Below are 22,500 nucleotides of genomic sequence, written 5' to 3'. Positions count from 1 at the left end.
AGAATGGAATACCCCCCCAAAGAAATGCTGTCGTAGGCGCAGGTGTGACTGTGTGACAAGTTTGCTTCTCAACCACATGGTTCCGGGTTTAGTCATACAGTGCAACACCTTAGGCAAGTGCCCCAGGCCGACTGAAGCCTTGTGAGTGGACTTGGTAGACGGAAACTGAAAGAAGCCCGTCGTATGTGTGTGTGTGCGCGTGTGTGTGTGCGTGCGTGTGCATGTGTATGTATGTAGGCGGGGCACCAGCATGCCTGCAGTCTAATTACTGGAATAAGTCAAAGAATCAATGAATCAAAGAATACTATCGTATATTTTCTGGTGTCAGGCTATGACTGGTCCCTAAAATTCCATATCTTGAAGATTATAAGTAGTAATTATCTTTGGTTATTAAGTGTATAAAATTCTATGTAAATATCAAAAGAAAAGGGGGCTTAATTATATTACGTAATTACAATTGCTTCGTGTATAGATATACGAATTAAATAGATTAAATGTATAAATATGTACGAATCCGCTTGGTAATTACTTTGTTCTCAGAAGATATTTTCGGTAATACCAACTGCCGTTGCATCTGTAACAAAGATAAACTAACCAATCAGAGATAAGCAATAGATTTCCGTTTCCTTTTGTTGAATCTCCTTCTCCAATTCCGTCAAAGGATTTGGGACCAATCTTATCAAATAGTTTTTCTCCACTCTGACAAATTGTTTTTTTTTCTTTAACTTCAGTATAATATAGGTTATATACGTAAGCTACCACCACATCCGTTAAAATGACACACTGTCATAAGGCAGTGAGCTGGCGGAATCGTCACCACGCCGGGCAAAATGCTTAGCGGCATTTTGTCCGTCATTACGTTCTGAGTTCAAATACCTCCAAGGTCGTCTTCGTCGATAAAATAAGTACCAGCTGAGCTCTGAGGGGCGATGTACTCGATTTACCCCTGCCCTAAATTTCTGGCCTTGTTCCAAAATTTGAAATCAATATAACACACTGTCATAAGGAGGCGAGCTGGCAGAATCTTTAGCACGCCGGCAAGATGCTTAGCGGCATTTCGACTGTCTATACGTTCAGAGTTCAAATTCCGCCGAGGTCGACTTTGCCTGTCATCCTTTCCAGGTCGATGAAATAAGTACCAGTTGAATCCTGGGGTTTATGTAATCGATTTAAACGCCACTCCCTAAAACTGTAGCCTTGTGCAAAATTTGAAGCCAATATGACACACTGTCATCAATGCTAGCCATCATGAAACAGAAACTATCTGGATCCACAGGGCGGAACGAGAAAAATGTCATGTAAACACTAAAGGAAAAAAATGAATGCAAAAAGTAACAAAGCGAACAAAACAAAAATCTATTTTCTCCAAAGCAGCCAATAAAAACTACAGCTGCCATATAAGTCTAAGGTTTTAAAGCTGACTTTTCAACCTTACGGTTTCGGGTTTAGTCGCATTACGGGACGCACTTTGTGCAAGTGTCTTCTACAAGTCTCAGGCCGACCCCAACGCCTAGTGTGTGAATTTGGTGGACGGAAACCGTGTGGAAGCCTATAATATATATATATATATATATATATATATATATAATATATTAAATTAGAGATAAAACCACTATTAGGCAAATCAAATAAAATTAATTAAAAAATATATAAAAAATAAAAAATAAAAAATATAAATAAAAATAAAAAATAAATAATTAAATAAAATAATAATAAAAAATATATATATATATTTATAATTTATAAATTTAAATTATTAATTTAAATAATTTTTTTAAATTTTAACTTTAATTTAAATATTTTAATTGGAATTTTATATTTTATATTATATATTTTTTATATATTTTTTAATTAATTTTATTTCTATGTATTGGCTTATGATTTTCACTGTTTGATTTGCCTAATAGTGGTTTTATCTCTAATTTAACATAATATATATTTATACTATAAAATTGGATTTAATCCTAAATCTAACTTTTCCCTGTAAGTTTGGATTTACTCCCTAATATTATTATTATTATTATTATTATATATATATATATATATATATATATATATATATATATATATATATATACATACATATACATATACATATCTGTGTGTGTTTATGTCTGCGTTTGTGCTTGTTATACCCACACCCACTGCTTGGTGGCCGGTATTAGTGTATTTACAAAACTGTAACTTAGCGGTTTGGCAAACAAAATCGATAGAATAAGTACCAGATTTTCTTTTAAATGACCATAATTGCTGGGATCGATTTCTTATACTAAAACCGTTCAAGACGCTGCCCCAGCCTAGCCGCAGTCCAATGATTGAAACAAGTAAAAGATAAAAATGATGATATCATTCAGCTATTTATTTATTGTTAGTCAGGAAAGAAGGCAGCTCTCGTGACCCTTTACAGGGCCTCCAAGACTGGTGGGAGGCGGGAAGGAAAGGAGAATCCTTGAACTGGCGATATGGCCCGAATCCCTCTAACACAGTGGGGTCCACTAAAAGCACCAAAAATGCCAAACTTTTGACATTAAATCTACCGCCCAAAAGGCCATGGTGGAATTTGAACTCAGAACGCAAAGAGCCGAAACATATACATACAAAGAGCCGATTTTCTGATAGTTTCGCTAATCCTCTACGCTGAATTGGTACTTTTTTATCGAGCATGAAAGTATGAAAAACACAGTTGAGCTCGGCTGGATTTGAACTCATAGGGTAGTGAGTCAGAACAAATACTGTGAGACACTCTTTCCAGCTGTACCGACTCAGCCATTACGCCGTCTGTGATAAGAAAACAAACAGCAGAAACTGAGATGAACAAAATAAATACAAACTGACAATGAAATTGCAGAAATACTACGCTGAGATGATGGCAATAAAAGCTACTACATGGCCACAATTTGATAAGGCTGAACAAAACAGAAGCGAACAGAGAAAACAAAGCCATTACTGATTGTGAAATGCAGGACTCAAAATTTAAAGTAAATTAGCTTTTGATTGTAGTTTAGACCAAATCCTTCTACCACCAGAAAATAAAGAGAATCCCATAGGCGTAACTGTATCGAGTTATGGGACACACGGGACCGGTTACTTGGTTTCTATGGCGTATAACTGAGTATTCAGCCCATAGACATAAGGTCTCGGGTCCAATTCCTATACTGGATGACGATACAATATGCAACTCAGTCCTTAATACTGTCACAGTTATAAGGCTGCGAGCTGGCAGAAACGTAGCACGCCGGGCGAAATGCTTAGGGCTATTTCGTCTGCCGCTACGTTCTGAGTTCAAATTCCGCCGAAGTAGACTTTACCTTTCATCCTTTCAGGGTCGATAAAATAAGTACCAGTTACGCACTGGGATCGATGTAATCGACTTACTCCTCCCCTAAATTGTTGGCCTTGTGCCAAAACTTGAAACCAATTTTGTCACAGTCGTGAAACTAACACCAATATGTAAATTATCAACACTGTCACTGGAGTTAGAAGCTCAACTGTAAATAAGTATTAGCCACATGGTCATCCAGTCCTTTCTCCTGCCAGTGTTGTGTCCTAGATATTCTGATGTGTCAAGTGTGGGAGGGCTGAAAATGTATTTATGTCTGTTTGCTACTACACAGGCACCTAAATCAATAAGAGAAAGAATTTGTACAAGCTACTATGTCATACTCGTTCATATAGTGTGAGAGTTGGCTGTACTTTATAATAGCCAAGATGCTGTGTGGTAGCAAGTTCGCTTCCTAACTGCATGGTTCCAGGTTCGGTCCCACTACGTGGCACTTTGAGCAGGTGTCTTCTACTATAGCTCCAAGCCGACCAAAGCTTTGTGAGTGGATTTGGTAGGCGGAAACTGAAAAAACCTGTTGTATATATTTGCAAATAGATAGATAGATAGATAAACAGACAGACAAACAGATAGATAGATAGATAGATAGATAGATAGATAGATAGATAGATAGATAGATAGATAGATAGATAGATAGATATTGTCTTTGCATTTGCATGACCCCACCATTACTTGACATCCAGTGATGGTTTGTTTTCGTTCCTATAACATAGCGGTTCGGCACAAGAGGCCGATTGAAAAAGTATCAGTACTTAAAAATTAGGCATTAGTGTCGATTCATTCGATTGATGCCCTTCTAGGTGGTTACTCTAGCATGACAGCAGTTCGCTGACAGAAACAGTAAAAGATAAAATTTAATTCGAAAATAAGTACGATAGATACTTACGTTCTTATTGAGAACTGCATCGTATACATTCTCCCTGGCTTTACAAGCATAATCCACTAATAGATCAGGATATTTAATGACGCCAATGGCCCGTTTAGAAACTGTTGTCTCTTCAAAGAAAATTTTGAAATATAATTATTTTAATAAGCAAGAGCAGAGACATTGGTGAGTTAGAGTGGTTAGATATTTTGGAATTTAATGTCATTTGACAACACACACACACACGCGCGCACACGCACACACTCTTTCTCTCTCTCTTTCACTCTCACAAACACACACATGAACTCATACACATACACTCATATAACTCATAGAAATACACATACGCACAAAGATGGTTACTCGTTAGTTTCGACGATGAGGCTTAAGTTTGTAGTGATCCTATAACGGTGCGCGCGCGCGCACCGTCCATTTTCTATTTTCGCGCGTGCGAGTGTTGGTGCCTTCACCAAGGCACAGAAAGGAAGGGCCCTCTCGCGCATACGCGAACCACCGGAAGCACGACCCTTTTGCCTACGTGGTAGTTAGCGAGGCAAGGGGGTCGTAGAACGTTTGACCACTAGCAGCAGTCAGCGGGGACTTGGGACGGCAGCGACGAAGGCGACGGACGTATATTTTCTAGCTGTCCAGCTCTGATAGCAGTCGGCCGAAGGTTTTCACCAAATTGTTGCCGACCACATTCATCTTCCCTGTTCCGGACGCCATCTTTAACCCGTTCAGTTTTAGCGGCTAAACATTGTAAATATTACAATCGATTAACTTTCAGCCTTGCGCGCCCAGAACCAAGGACATCAGATATACCACTGATCACTCACCATAAGAGAATAAAGTAGTTATATATATATTACGTTTGCGTCTTGTTGTTTCTGACTGGTAGAGAATCTGGATTATTAAAGCAACGGCTAGTGATTGCTTTCTTGTACCCCGAAAGTACAAGAGAAGATATTCACACACACTAAGTTCGTTACAAGTTATTCGATTAACTGAATTACCAGCTTATTAAATTTACGTGTAAATGACTGAGTATTCTACAGACACGTCTCCTAAAGTAATTCTCAGACAGAATCGTTAGCACGCCGGTCGAAATGCTTAACGGTATTTCGTCTGTCGTTACGTTGTGAGTTCAAATTCAACCGAAGTCGACTTTACCTTTCATCCTTTCGGGGTCGATAAATTAAGTACCAGTTACGCACTGGAGTCGATGTAATCGACTTAATACCTATGCCTGTCCTTATTTGTCCCCTCTATGTTTAGCCCCTTGTGGGTAATAAAGAAATAGGTATTTCGTCTGCCGCTACGTTCTTAATCCGTGTATCTGTCTTTGTTTGTCCTCTCTGTGTTTAGCCCCTTGTGGGTAGTAAAGAAATAGGTATTTCGCCTGCCGCTACGTTCTGAGTTCAAATTCCGCCGAGGTCGGCCTTGCCTTTCATCCTTTCGTACTAGTTACGCACTGGGGTCGATATAATCGACTTAATCCGTTTGTCTGTCCTTGTTTGTCCTCTGTGTTTAGCCCCTTGTGGGTAGTAAAGAAATAGGTATTTCTTACGTATTTATTCTTTTATTTCTTTTACTTGTTTCAGTCTTTCGACTGCGGCTATGCTGGAGCACCGCCTTGCGTTCTGAGTTCAAATACCGCCGAGGTCGACTTTGACCTTCATCCTTTCGGGCTGATAAAATAAAGTGGCAGTCAGGTTGAAGGAATAGAGAAGACCCCTCCCGCAAAATTTCAGGCCACGTGCCTAAAGTAAAAAAAGTATTTGTAAGAGGAGTGGGGCGATGAGCTGGCAGAATAATTAGGGCGTCGAACAAAATGTTTAGCGGCATTTATTCTGGTTCTTCACGTTCTGAGTTCAGTTTCCTTTCATCCTTTCGAAATCGATAAAATAAATATCGGCTGAACACCGGTATCGATGAAATCGACTAATTCCTTCACCAAAATATTTCAGGCCTTGTGCCTATAACAGAAAGCATTATTATTAAACGTGATGAGCTGGTAGAATAGTTAATGCGTTGAACAAACGCTTGTTGGTATTTCTTTCGGCTCTTTACGTTCTGAGTTTAAATAGCACCGAGATTAACTTTACCTTTTATCCTTATTCTATCCTTCACTTTGCCGAACTACTAAGTTACAGGACATAAACAAACCGATTGTCAATTGGTGGTGAAAGACAAATACAACATACATACTCATAGATACATAGATATTTTTTTTACTTGTTTTAGTCATTAGTTGAATCTCAGTCGTACTTAAGTCTGATTTTATTCTGTGGGACTCTTTTCCCGAGCAACTAAGTTATAGGGATGGCAACACACTAACACCGGTTGTCAAACGGTAGCGGGGAGCAGACATAAACACAACGACTAAATATATATATATATATGACAGGTTGTTTATGACAACCGTCTACCAAATTCCTTATTACCTTGGTCGCCTCGAGACAATAGTAGAAAACACTTACTCAAGTTTGCTACGCATTGGAACTGAACCCGAGACCATGTGGTTGGGAAGCAAATTTCTTTCTACATAACCACAACGGGCTTCTTTTATTTTTTGTTTAGTAAATCCACTCGCAAGACTTTGATCGCTTCGAGCTATAGAAGAATCACTTGTCCAAGGTGTCATGCAATAGGTCTAAATCCAACTACATGTACAAGGGAAGCAAGCTTCTTAACAAATAACCACGCCTGTTTTTTTCTCTGTTTTTCTGAGTTTCTGAGATCATTAATTTCTGAAAATTATTCTAGTTATTTTAGGAGAAAAGTAAACTCCTATAATTTTGTTGGAATTTTTTTTTCTTTTTTGTATGTGTGTTTTTTTTTAATAGGGTGAAGAACTTAAGATATTTTCCATCCCGGTCTTAATATTTTAAGAAGCGGTTCCGGTTAGGAGGTCATTTTCCTGCCTGCAGGTCTTAAAATAATCAGGAATAATGAATTTACTATTATTGCAAAGCTTCCTCTCAGATAATTAGAAAAACAAAAATAAAAGATCATATTCATACTAGAATCCACTTATCCAAACAACATCAATTGAAGGTTTTATATATATAATATATATATATATATATAATATATATATATACATATACATATACATATACATATACATATATATATATATATATTATATATATATATACATATATATATATATAATATATATATATATATATAATATATATATATATACACACACATACATACATATATACATACATACATATATACATATATACATACATACACACACATATATATATACATACACATGCATATATATATATATATATTTAAACTCATCTAAAATGCCTTAATTATATATGTATATATGTATATGTGTATATATGGAGATATATATATATATATATATATATATATATATATATACATACTTATATTTATATGTGTGTATATTTGTATAGTATTTGGAGTGTTTAAATCATATTATATATATATATATATATATATGCATATATATAATATATATATATTTGTATGTGTGTGTGCGCTCCCACCAGTCAAATGACTGAGACAAGTAAAAAGATAAAAGTATAAAAGAATGTCTGTGCATATATGATATACGTATATATGCATACCTACAAACATACATATATACATGCATCCATACATGTATATATTCATACATACATATATGCATACAGACATGCATGCATACATACATACATACATACATACATACATACATACATGCATGCATGCATACATACATACATACATGCATACATACATGCATACATACATACATACATACATACATACATACACACATACACACATACATACATACATGCATGCATACATACATGCATACATACACACATACATACATACATACATACATACATACATGCATACATACATACATACATACATACATACATACATACATACACACACACATACATACATACATACATACATACATACATGCATACATACATACATACATACATACATGCATACATGCATACATACATACATACATACATACATGCATACATACATGCATACATACATACATACATACATACATACATACATACATACATACATACATACATACATACATACATATGTACTTTTTCTAATACGGATTAAAAATCGCTGCAAGCTGTGTCGTTGAAGCACCGGACAACCGGTTGAATAGGTCGATTGTTTGCATCCTGTAACTGGTAGGTTAGTATATTTTAAAACAGAAACACTAAATTTTATGCCGGTTCAGTTTACATAAATACTAATTGGTACCCTAGTCGCTTGATCTGCTAAAACAGTAGCGAACTCTCCCTCAAATCATACCCTGCTATCTTGAAAGTGATATATCATATTGATAATAAAATCGAAGCTATACAATGGCAGGAAGATTATGGTTGGAACAACTTTGATCAAAGGCGTACTGAAATTAAGGTTGACCAACAATGACAACAAATAAGAACAATATGTGCACAACGTTAGACATATGTCATATGCAATCGATCATTGCACGTTAGGAAGTGCAACATGGTCCTAAACCAAATATTGCACATTCTGAGTTATTGATCTGTGGATAACATACAGTTGTTCAGACCATTCTCCTTTAGCTTATTCAAAGTAGCCCTAAAGCTACACAACATAAATGACTACTACTACTACTACTACTACTACTACTACTACTACTACTACTACTATACTACTACTACTACTACTACTACTACTACTACTACTACTACTACTACTACTACCACTATACTACTACTACTACTACTACTACTAATTAGTTATTACTGACCGGACGTACGTGTACTTTACGATTTACTGTCCACGCTTTTCTATCTTTATTTCTCTTTCACTCACTCACTCACTCATTCTCTCTCTCTCTCTCTCTCACACACACACACCCTCTCTCATTCTCTCTCTCTCTCTCTCTCTCTATCTCTCTTTCTCTCTCATATATATATATTCATAAATGTTTTTTTTTATTTTCTCATAATTTTTATTATTGTTGTCCAAGGCGGCGAGCTGAGAAAGGATTATTATCTATTGAGGGTCACACATTGTTGATTTAAAAATTTTGTTCGTCTTGTTTACACGTAAAACCCTCACAACAACACACACTCACACACATACACACACACACACACATTCTTTGTTTTGTCCCATACTGTCCACAATATTTTTTTAATGTAAAACCTTATGGTTACTAAAGAAATAATAATAATTATTATTATTATTATCATTATCATCATCATCATCATCATCATCATCATCATCATCATTATCATCATCATCAATCATCATCATCATCATCATCATCATCATCATCATCATCATCATCATTATTATTATTATTATTATTATTATTATTATTATTATTGCTATTATTATTATCAAAGACGGTGTTCTGCCAAGAAGTTAGCTTTGAACAGGCAGACCCTCTCCTATTGTCACTGCCCAAGCGAAAAACAAAACCAAAAGAGATCAACAAACTAAATGACTTGATCTACTAAACAGCTGGGAAACTGAACTTGGCCCTTACGAAGAAAAAAATCCCACCCAAATCGCAAGCCCCAAAATGGAAACAAATCACAATAAATAAAATTCGGAAACAAAAGACTTATCACTACTTTGTGAACTAGAGAAAACGGGATCAAATATGAAAAAAGGCCCATATAGCAAAACAATACAACATAAAAAATAAAGAAGGAACCTGGGAGATAAAAGAAAAAAGCAAGCAGGGTATTGCAGCAAAAACTTGCCGCATAAAACGGTACAACAAACGGGAACGCTTCTTCCAATAAAATAGGGAATTCAAAATAAACACAAAAGTTTTTATAGGATACTAAACAAAAGCGCTATATCAATAGACGCCATGCCAACAACATCAGTGATTCAATCCTACTGGGAAGCAATACGGAGCAAGCAAAACAAAAAAAAATGTTCAGTGGATTAGTAGGGAAAAGGAAAGGAAGAACAAAATAGAACCACAGATATGGCCCACCATCACAGGCCAAGAGATCACGGACACACTGAGGAGTACCAGCAACTGGAAAACTCCAAGTATGGACAAGGTCCCTAACTTCTGGTTGAAACACCTCACCAGTACTCATAACTACTTAGCGGCATCATTCAATTTATTGATAAGTGAGCCAGAATCAACACCAAACTGGATGTTGGAAGAACAAACCACTTTAATTTCCAAAAACAAATACACCGTACATCCACAAAATTACAGACCTGTAACATGCTTATCAACATCCTACAAAACTCTAACATCAGTCATCTGGAATGTTTTACCAGAAGAATGTTTTACCAGAAGAATAAAAAGGGTGACGGAGATGGATGTATGGCTGTAAGGAGCAACTTCTGGTAAATCGAGCCATTATAGAGGAGTGTACGAGGAGAAAGAAAAACCTGAATATGACTTGGATTGGTTACCAGAAAGCATTCGACAGTATTCCACACTCAAAGGTACTGGAATCTCTCCACACAAATAAGGTAGCCCTACCACTACTAAAATATATTAAATATGCAATGGCAAACTGGAAAACCAGTATAACATTAAAAAAATTACTCACAGATCATTAAAACCTACCCATAAGAAGGAAGACCCACTGTTTTTTCAGGGAGACTCACTGTTAACCCTACTTTTCTGCCATTGTTTAAACCCGTTAACAAACTTGTTAAATGGAACCCCCTTGGGTTATAGGTGCTGTGGATAAACAATAAACTGTCTCCTGTACATGGTTGACCTAAAAACTTTTGCTAAAAGCACCATGGAACAGAGAAACTTTATCAAAATTGTCTATACACAAGGAAGCGACAAAATACAAAACAGAAACAAACTACACTGATATACTAATCTCAGACGACAACATAGCAGAAATAGCCAAAGAGACAAAAGACAACATTAAAATAGAATTACAAAAGATATTGAAGAAGAAATGGAGAGAAAAGTCACTCCATGGCCAACACTCTGCAAAGCTTAACAGAGAGGAATTTGCTTTTATTTAGCAAATTCCTCAAAAGCTTTGGCCTAAAGGTTGAAACGGAAGGACTGATTCTCGCTGCACAAGACCAATGCCTGACTACAAAAAATTATAAAGGCAAAATAATGAAAACAGGCCCTAACACCAAATGCAAAATGTGCAACCAGCACATTTTGTTAGTTGACCACATAATTTCGGACTGCCCAATCCTCGTCAAATCTGAATATATATATATACAGACACAACTGAGTAAATAGTTATGTCCACTGGACAATATGCCAAAATTACAACATTAAAGCTGACAATACTTGTTATAAACATGTGCCAAATAAGGTACAAGACAACGACCAGACCATAATCATCTGGAATGTCTGTCCAAACTGACAAAGAATTAAAGGTCAATCGCCCAAGCATAATAATCAAGGATTGGAAAATATTCTGCTTACTGATAGACATTACAGTCCCTTCTGATCAAAATATTGTCCAAAAAGAAGTGAAAAAATTATTAAAGTACAAAGACCTTGAAATTGAAGTATTCAAGATATGTGATATGAAGGAGAAAACAATGCAATTAATAATTGGAGCATTGGGCAAGATAAAAAACATATGAACAAAAACGTTGAAGTTATATTTGGATCCTCAACACAACACACTATCGGAAAAAATAGCCCTGCTAGGAATATCCCACGTCCTATGCAATTCAATTCAATAATACATCCTAAACAAAACAACCCACAAACACAAGACAACACTATACAGCAATTACCCAGGGAAATAAACTTCCACCAGCAAACTAGATAACCAACGCATTGCACATTCAAAACACTATACAAGCAATAGTACGACAAAAGACTGCACCAAACATCAAGAGAAAAAAAACTAACACAAAACAATACTGGGAAGAGTTTGCACTCTCCCAACAACAGAAAAGAACATACTATGCTACACACACCACAGCAACGCGGAGGTGTAGCAGGTGATGCAGTAGAAATTTGTCTCAAACTACCAAATGTTGATTAAATAATAATAATAATAATAATAATAATAATTTTTAAAAAATATTCAGACAAATACATAACAAAAACACCAGGACTTACAAACACATATAACATACAGAAAATTGCACTACTAGGCACTGCACACATCCTACGCAGAACACTTTCCATACAATAACCATCAGAGCATCACAACAAATCACAGCACATACCTAAGGCACACAGAGCTGCGCTCGGTAGTGAAGTGAAAGCACGCTATAAAAATAAAACTACTGAATGATAATAATAATAATAATAATAATAATAAAAATAATAATAATAATAAATTCATTTATTGGCCACAAGGGCTTAAAAAAATTACATTAAAACACATACAACATAAAAGACAAAAACAGGACGGTACAATGTGTTTTACAACTTGTAAACAATATAAATAACGATAAAAAATCAAACAATTTAAAACTCCCAATAGCTTTAAGGACCTCGTAGAAAACCCCACAAAAGCTACGGGTGCCTGAACAACAGGGCAAGTGCCCTTCTTTTGTTTACAGGTGCACGCTCAGAATTGGTCCTTTCACACTGGCCATTCTTCCAACATCCATCCACCTTTCAACAAACTTACTACAAGACAACACTTCCCTCTCTATTATCATGGCGCTGGTGCCAGAGAGGATAGGAGTGTCAGAGTGGATAAATATTGAGAGTGAATGATAAATTTTGATACCAAATTGTCAGTGGGGAAATATAGCTTGAGTGTATGAAGTGCTTACAGGTCTGATGAGGATCCTTAAGTACATACCTCAAGACAGTGAGGGAGTTAGGAAGATAAAGAAGAGAGAGGTGGGGATGGAGTGCTGGAGTGTTGGAGAGAGGGTTAGATAGATCCTGTGTCATCCCTAGTTACACTAGAAACAATATATGGGGAACTTAGAGATCCACTTCAAGAGTGGTGTCAGGAAGGGAGATAAATATGGTTGTGATGAAGTGTCAGAATGCAGCTTCAAGGTAACATGTCCAAGCCGTAGATCCAACACAAGAACCTTAAAAGTGAACGAAGCCGTAGAAAGCAGATGAAGAAGATATGGCAGGACAAGAAAACGCACAGTCAGTTCTTGAAGAATAAAGATGTGGCTGATTGGAATAGAACCTGGCAATGGCTGCAGAAAGGAGAATTAAAAGGCCCCACTGAGGCATTGGTGTGCAGCACTCAAGAACAAGCTCTGAGAACAAACTACTCCAAATATCACATTGATAAAAGCACTGACTCGCCACAGTGTACGATGTACTCTGACAAGAGAGAAAGTATGGGCCATATTTTTAGTGAGTGTTGTAGGCTCGTTCAATGCGAATATGAAAGGAGACACAACAATGTGGCCATATATCTCCACTGGCAGTTGTGCGGTAAAGCAAACCTCGAGATAGCCGAACAATGATATGAACACAAGCCACAGGGAGTAATAGAGAACGAACATTACAAAATAATCTGGGATTTCAACATGCAATGAGACCAAGTCACAGGGGCGAGACGAAGGGATATCGTGCTCATCCATAAAAATGAGACAGAAGTAAAGATAATAGATGTTGCAATACCAGGCGATTCGAGGGTGGAATGTAAGGAAACAGATAAAACTGAGAAGTACCAGTCACTGCGAGATGAGATAAGAAAGTTATGGGGCATGAGGAAAGTATGGGGATACCGGTGGTAATTGGAGCCTTAGGGGCAGTTTCTAAGGGCTTTTAAAAACATATTAAGAATATTAGAGCTGCTGTCAGGCTCGAAGTGATCCAGAAGACGGCATTGTTGAGTACAACTCGCATTCTAAGGAGAGTATTGTCTCTTTGAGCCACTGCAGAAGGCACTACTTGAAACATTTGGTGATTTGTTATTATCTGCTCTCAAGTAAAGAATAACCGTTAATTAAGAACTATCCGAGAGTCTTTAAGATTAACAATAACAAAAGCACTCAGAGAGTGCAAACCTCTGCCAAGAATAACCAACGTCCTCTCAACGATTAGCCGGAAATTATTTTTAAATGAGAATATCTGAACTAAATTCGACTGCTCTCACAAACGAGAATACTATAAATGAACCCGACCGCTCGCAAAAACTAATTAAAAAAAAACAGAAAAATAATCCAGAAACCTTGTCCGGTACCGGATCAATCCCAAAACCTGATCAGTTTGTACCAGTCACGAGGCCAAACATCCCTGAAAGTTTCATCCAAATCCATCCTGCGGTTCTTCAGGTATTTTGTCCATGCACAAAAACATAACCAAACGCGACTGAAAACAATACCTCCGCTTTCGTTAAGGCGGAGGTAATAACAATATCAACAACAACAACAACAACAAGCATAATAATAATAATAATAATAATAATAATAATAATTTTCATGTAAATATTATAAATAGATATGTGCTATACTATAAAGCATATATATATATATACATACACACAAACATATATATGTGTGTATGTAAATATATCAAAGTAAAATCAAAGAATATATAGAACAATAGAATATATGGATCTCATATATACACAACATACGTATTTATGTATGCATATATATATATATATATATATATATATATTTAAGTAGTTGAATGAGTTATCTTAGTATGGATAATTCGGTTAACCGATACCTGGGTAGCAAATTCACGTCAGAAAAACACGGTTGAAGCTACATGCCAAGGGCAGAGATCACGTGCTTTCGTGTGGAAATTTGTGTGTTTTTTTTAATACAAATAAATGAAAGAATGGAGTTGAACGACGATTTAACAAAATAAAGGAAATTTGTTAAATCGTCGTTCAACTCCATTATTTCATTTATATATATATATATATATATATATGTATATATATATAGATATAGATATGTATGAATGTATGTATAGTTATACATACACACACATATACATACATGCATATATATACACATACATGCATGAGCGCGTGCATACATACATATATACATACGCAGAGACACTCACACACACACACACATATAATCCGAAAACAAAAATTCCCAAGAAAAACACATGCACAATAAAATACAGACTTACCATTTCTGTATTGGTTGTTGAAATACATGGCAGCTGTATTCTTGGCAGAGTTGAGAATCGGTTCTATGGAAGACATGATGATAACTGTTACAGCTTCAATAACACCTGATTCACAGAAGTCTTTGTCCTGAAGAATGTCAGCCACTGATGCTTTTATATTGTGAAAAACATGTGAGTTTTTGGAGTATTTCAAGTGGATAGCAATTGTCTTAATTTTCATCAAATTAATATTTTAACTTCATTTGCATACATCCCCTTCTTCATATTCTAATATTTAATTATTTTATACTATTACCTACACACTTACTACCCCAGGGTCATATTATTATTATTATTACTATTATTATTATTATTATTATTATTATTATTATTATTATTATTATAAATAATAATAATAACAATAATATTACTTTTGTTCTTGTTATTGTTTATTGCTAGCTCTCCTTCCGCCAAAGTATTCCTCTAAGATTTCGAGATGAACTCAGACAACTGGACTTGGAGAATTGCTCTTTGTCTAAGGACCGCCTCATTCATTGAAGGGCGGTGGCTATAGACCACTTTAAGTTCTAAAGAAAAATGTGTACTGTAGCGTGCATCAGATAACATGACAGACGCCCATTTCTCTTGAAACCAAAGTATTAGTATTTCAAGAAAGGATTCGTGCCTCCTCCAGCGTACCGATACACGTGTCTTGTACCGGATACATACATGCATACATACATACATACATACATACATACATACATACATACATACATACATACATACATACATATATATATATATATATATATATATATATATATATATATATATATATATATATGTGTGTGTGTGTGTGTGTGTAAGTGTTTGTGTAAGTATGTATTTGTCTATATATATATATATATATATATGTGTGTGTGTGTGTGGTGTGTGTGTGTGTGTGTGTACGAATGAATCTATGTGTGTATGCATGTATAAGCATTTGTGTATGTAAATGTATAAATCCAGAAGTTAGTAAGTTAGTTAGTTAGTTAGTTAATTTGGCTCAAAAGCAAATAGCAAGGCCATGTAGGGGGACATGGAGTTAAGTACAGGGTGGTGTTCATGTAAAGAGTTCAGGCCACTTGAGGTCCAGGGAGGCTTTGAACAAAGCGGTCGTCGGCATCTTCACCATCTCGTCTGGCAGCTTGTTCCACGGATCCGCAACCCGGACGGAGAAAGCTCCTCTCCTTCGATTGAGATGAAATCGTCGCAGGAAGTAAATTATATGAGTGTATATACACACACACACACACACACACACATATATATATATATACATATATACATACATACATATATATATATATATGTGTGGTGTGTGTGTGTGTAAGTGTTTGTGTAAGTATGTATTTGTCTATATATATATATATATATATATATATGTGTGTGTGTGTGTTTGTGTGTGTGTGTGTGTACGAATGAATCTATGTGTGTATGCATGTATAAGCATTTGTGTATGTAAATGTATAAATCCAGAAGTTAGTAAGTTAGTTAGTTAGTTAGTTAATTTGGCTCAAAAGCAAATAGCAAGGCCATGTAGGGGGACATGGAGTTAAGTACAGGGTGGTGTTCATGTAAAGAGTTCAGGCCACTTGAGGTCCAGGGAGGCTTTGAACAAAGCGGTCGTCGGCATCTTCACCATCTCGTCTGGCAGCTTGTTCCACGGATCCGCAACCCGGACGGAGAAAGCTCCTCTCCTTCGATTGAGATGAAATCGTCGCAGGAAGTAAATTATATGAGTGTATATACACACACACACACACACACACACACATATATATATATATACATATATACATACATACATATATATATATATATGTGTGGTGTGTGTGTGTGTAAGTGTTTGTGTAAGTATGTATTTGTCTATATATATATATATATATATATATTGTGTGTGTGTGTGTTTGTGTGTGTGTGTGTGTACGAATGAATCTATGTGTGTATGCATGTATAAGCATTTGTGTATGTAAATGTATAAATCCAGAAGTTAGTAAGTTAGTTAGTTAGTTAGTTAATTTGGCTCAAAAGCAAATAGCAAGGCCATGTAGGGGGACATGGAGTTAAGTACAGGGTGGTGTTCATGTAAAGAGTTCAGGCCACTTGAGGTCCAGGGAGGCTTTGAACAAAGCGGTCGTCGGCATCTTCACCATCTCGTCTGGCAGCTTGTTCCACGGATCCGCAACCCGGACGGAGAAAGCTCCTCTCCTTCGATTGAGATGAAATCGTCGCAGGAAGTAAATTATATGAGTGTATATACACACACACACACACACACACACACATATATATATATATACATATATACATACATACATATATATATATATATGTGTGTGTGTGTGTGTGTTGTGTGTGTGTGTGTGTGTATACACTTATAGTAATCCCTCGCCATATCGCGGTTCACGTGTCGCAGTTTATTATTTAAGCTTACGTCTTTTCCTTTTTACATTTATAATAGAATAAATATATACAAATTATAAAAATAATTTTTAAAAAATTTACAGAACAGTACTGTTTCTACTTTTCAGTTATCGTGGGTGGTTTTGGAACGTAACAACCGCGATAGTCGAGGGATTATTGTATGTGTAATATAAATATAAATACATATGTGCATGTATGTATGTATGTATGTATATATGTATATATGTATGTATATACATACACACACACACACACACACGCACACACGCACGCATACACGCACACACACACACACGCACACACACACATAGTTTCGACATGTGGATTCGTTAATCCGGACACGTTTTATCTTTCACTCCATTTTCTCTCCTCGTTCCTTCCTGTCGAAGAGCGTAGGCTTGAAACGTCATTGACTTTTCCATTTATTTCTGAGCATCAAATTAGTACACCTTGTATGTTGTTCCCTCACCTGTCTGTTTTTCTTATATTTAAACCATATATATATATATATATATATATAATATATATTAGGGTAGGTCGATTTTGGAACTGTAATTTTGGACTAGTCTAGATAGAAAGGCATTAATGTGTAGAAAATGTTGCATTAACTCTTATTTATGAAAATGATTCTATCTTTTGGGGATTCTCAGTTATTTTTAAGTTGTAAAATTGTATAATTTTATACATAAAAAGCCAACCACTGGACCTTATTTAATCAAAATAACCAATTAAAAGACAATGCTTGAAACTTGCTTAAATGCTTTATAGATGTTTATTGATGTATTATTTTGTACTCGCTGCCAATCAAATTCTTTTTTAATTAAATTATTTTCAAATTTTTCATTAAAATGGATAGAAAAAGGAAGTCTGCAGAATTAACTCGAAGTGATAGTGTCAAAAAGATTCGGTAGCCAGCCTTCCCCTTTAGATAAAACAGAGCCCCTTGCCCTCCTCCAGTTATTCAGTGCAGTTATTTCCACCAAAACAGCCACCCATACTTGAAAGACTATGATATTGCGAAAATAATAGCGAAGGATGTAATTGGGATATGGCAGTCAGTGAACCCACGGCTCCCCCTGGGAAGAGATGGATAATTTTTTTCATATTTCTGCTTGCACCTGTAAGCTACCTGCTCGTCGTTAATATGATGTAGGACTTGTGAACCTGCTGTCACAGAAGACATTTCTGACCAGGAACTTCGAGAAGCATTACTGAATGACAACAAGCTGGAACTGCCTGATTTGCCTTCACATTCTCAGAGTATTGAAAGGGCAGTGAAGCTGACATCTGAAGCTTCCCATACTATTTATGGTCTCGAATCAAGTCACAAACACATTTTGGCCAAAGCCCTAAACCGCCTTATGAGGACTTCCTTTGCTTCTGAGAGCTCTTATAGTGAAAATTATGATGATTTTGGTAACTAAATTTGTCTTATTTGACTATATTGGTTTATACATTTTTATTTATTTTCAATGAAATTCAACATTTTTGTTGATTTTTCAAATGGACAATAACGTGTATTTTTCGACTGAAAATGGTGAAAATGAGGTGGTTTTTGGTTACAGTATTTTGAGTACTTTGTAAGTCCTTAGATAAGCGCAGTTACTAGATTTTATCACAGATCAAAGCACAACCGAAGTCAGATTTTTAGCCCATCTTCTCTACGCTGTATCATAAGGGACGGAATTTGTTGCATATCCATAAAGTTCGTAAAGTGTGTCATCCAAATTAGACGGTCTGCCTTTCATATAATCTTTCACTGTCAACCATACCCCACCTACTATTATCGTTTCTTTCGCAAGTCTTTACTACTTCCGCCGAGTGCTGCGGCTTACTGTCTCAACGAGCTCCAAAGTTCACCATTTCTGGTCTACAGCTGCAAGTAGGAATTGCTAAGGCAAAACTTCTAGCATTTGCCTGGATTCGAATAGCAGGTACTTACCGTTTAACTTGCCACGGCATTTCATTTGTGTAACTTTCCTTCCACAGCGCGTTTCTTTCATTGAAACCCATCAATAGCTTTCTTTCTTTGTGTCTAATAGTACGTACGCAAGCTTTGACAAAATGACACCTTTGTATTTCGCTTCGAAGAAGCAGTGGAGTTATTTCACGTTACCTTTTCTGTTTCTTCCAATCAGTTGACTACCTTTCCTCTAATCTATTGCCCTTTATCGCTACATTTTTGCCACACCCTACCGATTAATCTTTAATAGTTCACTTCAGAGCCATTCACAACTGGTTGTTGACGATCCTCTTCGTCAATTCCAGCTGAATTATTTCTCTATTTAACTCACTGTAGACTTTCAGCGCTGGGCATAGCGTATTCCTATTCCACTAACTTGATTCTACTTATGATTCTCTCTTGGTTGGCCAAGCAGATATCAAACGTGTAGTCTGTATAGTTGTTGACATCCTACATTATATGATATTCACTGACTTAAACTTTATATAACTTCTGGATGATCCGGTTTGATTTCTCCAAGTCCACATTGTCACATTCGGAATATCCCGTCTGTAGCTATCATACATTTGGAATATTTTGAGCAGGTCCACGAGTCTCTTACTTCCAGTTCCTCTCCCTACCGACCACTCCCTTGCAATCCCAACATGTGTCCAAGTCTCCATTCAAGTTGCCCGTTTTATTCCAAGATACTCTTCGTCTGTCTGAGTAGAGGCATGCTCACTGGTGGTCATATGTATGTTTGATGAGAATTCATCTGATACGAAACAACACAGAAGAACATATATAGGTAATGTAGTATGAGATACACTTTACCTTATTTACATTATTTATATTCGACGGCTATTTGTCCTCATCTTGTTTGTTGCTAACACAACGTTTCGGCTGATATACCCTCCAGCCTTCATCAGGTATCTTGGGGAAATTTCGAACCTGGTTTCTCATTCTTAAGGTATTTTTCGATATTATTATTATTATTATTATTATTATTATTATTATATTATTATTATTATTATTATTATTATTATTATTATCATTATTATTATTATTATTATTATTATTCGGGTCACTGCCTGGAATCGAACCCAGGCAGTGACATGAATAAGAATAACCCAGGTTCGAAATTTCCCGAAGGCACCTCATGAAGGTTGGAGGGTATATCAGCCGAAACGTTGTGTTAACAACAAAGAAGATGTGGACTAATATCTGTCAAATGTAAATAATGTAAATAATGTACATAATTCCTCATCTCTTAAATATAGAACTATACACTATAACCTGATTGAAAGGTAGGATGGAATAGCTTTGATAATGTGTATGTTGGATGAGAATCACCTGGTGCTAAACAACAACACAGAGGATGTTAGATAATGCACTCCTAGATAAACTGGATGTACAAGATGACGAGATTGTTACGGCTGGAACAGCTTTGACCCTGGTCAATTGGAATTGGCCTAGGGTTATATAACAACCACATTAATATGAAGACCAAATGTTATCTGAATATTTACAGATTGACTGAAATGTGCTTTAAGAACTTCCCTACCCCATCATGGACACAACCAAGTGAGTAGATCCAGTGTAAGAAGTATACAAATAACTTGAATTCAACAAATTACAATGCTACACAACACTAGGAGACAAATTTGTAGAAATGTTAGAATGTCGGATAGAATACCTTCCGAATTTCTTCGTGCTGGGCTGAAATCCTACTGAGGTCCAACTTTGTCTTCCCTCTTTTTGGGGCCGATAAAATTTCACAAGTCCAGCATGGTGTTTTGATGGAATGTATAAACATCGGCCCAGATGTCTTGCGGCATTTGGTTCAGTAATTTGCAATCTGAATTCAAATCCTACCACGTCTTTCTAAGTTGTGGTTTCGATCCCAGGACCGGGTGATACGTCGTGTTTCTGAGCAAAACACTTCATTTCACATTGCGTTAAACTTGGGAAGTCTGTTACAGAGACATTGAGCATGCTTCAGCAAGCTTACGGCGACGAGGCAATGGGTTGTACACAATGTTTCGTGTAGCACTGGCGTTTCAAACGGCACGACAGAGCCAAAACTCAATCAAGAGCATGCACATTGTTTTTTTCCAACATCCACGATATTCTGCATCGAGAATTAGTTCCCCCCAGCGCCAAATCGTCAATCGAGAGGACATTCCGTGAAAGCGACTGAATCTGTGGAGCACGAAGAATTGGATTCTTCACGACAACAATACACCCTGTCCCCAAGTTCTCCTCACTCGTAAGTTTCTCGCCAAAAACTTGGTAATCGCTTCCACAGCCGCCCTATTCGCAAGGTTTAGAACCTGCGGATTTCCATCTCTTCCCCAAAGGTCGCTGTCTTAATGCCGTTGTTGATGTCCAGAGCGAATTGCAGAAGATCCTCGACTCACTTACGGAAAACGATTTCCAGACCGGATTCCAAAAGTGGCAGGAACGCTGGGACTGGTATATTATTGCGCAAGGTGACTGTTTCGAAGGAGATGATGTTTAAACTTAGATAAATAAATTAATTTTTTTATTAAACATAACTAGTCCGGGAACTTTTTGATACCACCTTGTAATCTCTGTCACCTATATTTCATAGAAACTGGGTTAGGCACTGATCTTATGAGTCCTAGGGGCCATAACAGACCTATGTGTGAGTTTTTCTGTAGAAATTATATACTTCAAGCTTTTGACACGTTAGAATTAGTATAAAAAATGAGGCTGACACAGAAAAAGTTTGTTATTGTTAACGTGTAAATTTATTTTATTTTTTACTTATATCAAATAAAATTTACAAGATAACCAATTAAATACAATAATAT

The 22,500-nt window shown here is 36.3% G+C and overlaps 1 protein-coding gene across 2 annotated transcripts in view; it reads right to left on the bottom strand.

Annotated features, from left to right (window-relative positions):
- The window catches only part of LOC115212336 (1-aminocyclopropane-1-carboxylate synthase-like protein 1), a 44,782-nt gene extending 29,210 nt beyond the window's left edge, over positions 1-15,572 (bottom strand). The window contains exons 1-2 of one of the 2 annotated variants that reach the window (XM_029781201.2): positions 15,271-15,572; positions 4,227-4,336 (exon numbers count right to left, since the gene is read on the bottom strand). In XM_029781201.2, coding sequence (XP_029637061.2) covers positions 4,227-4,336; positions 15,271-15,490 — 330 coding nt within the window. In that variant the 5' untranslated portion in view covers positions 15,491-15,572. The remainder of the gene's footprint in view (positions 1-4,226; positions 4,337-15,270) is intronic. The other variant, XM_029781202.2, reaches the window with a different exon arrangement.
- Positions 15,573-22,500: the final 6,928 nt, after the last annotated feature.

Source organism: Octopus sinensis, linkage group LG5, assembly GCF_006345805.1.
Source record: "Octopus sinensis linkage group LG5, ASM634580v1, whole genome shotgun sequence".
NCBI classification, from domain to species: domain Eukaryota; kingdom Metazoa; phylum Mollusca; class Cephalopoda; order Octopoda; family Octopodidae; genus Octopus; species Octopus sinensis.
The sequence above is the reverse complement of the archived record's forward strand: the minus strand, read 5'-3'. Positions and strand labels throughout refer to the sequence as shown.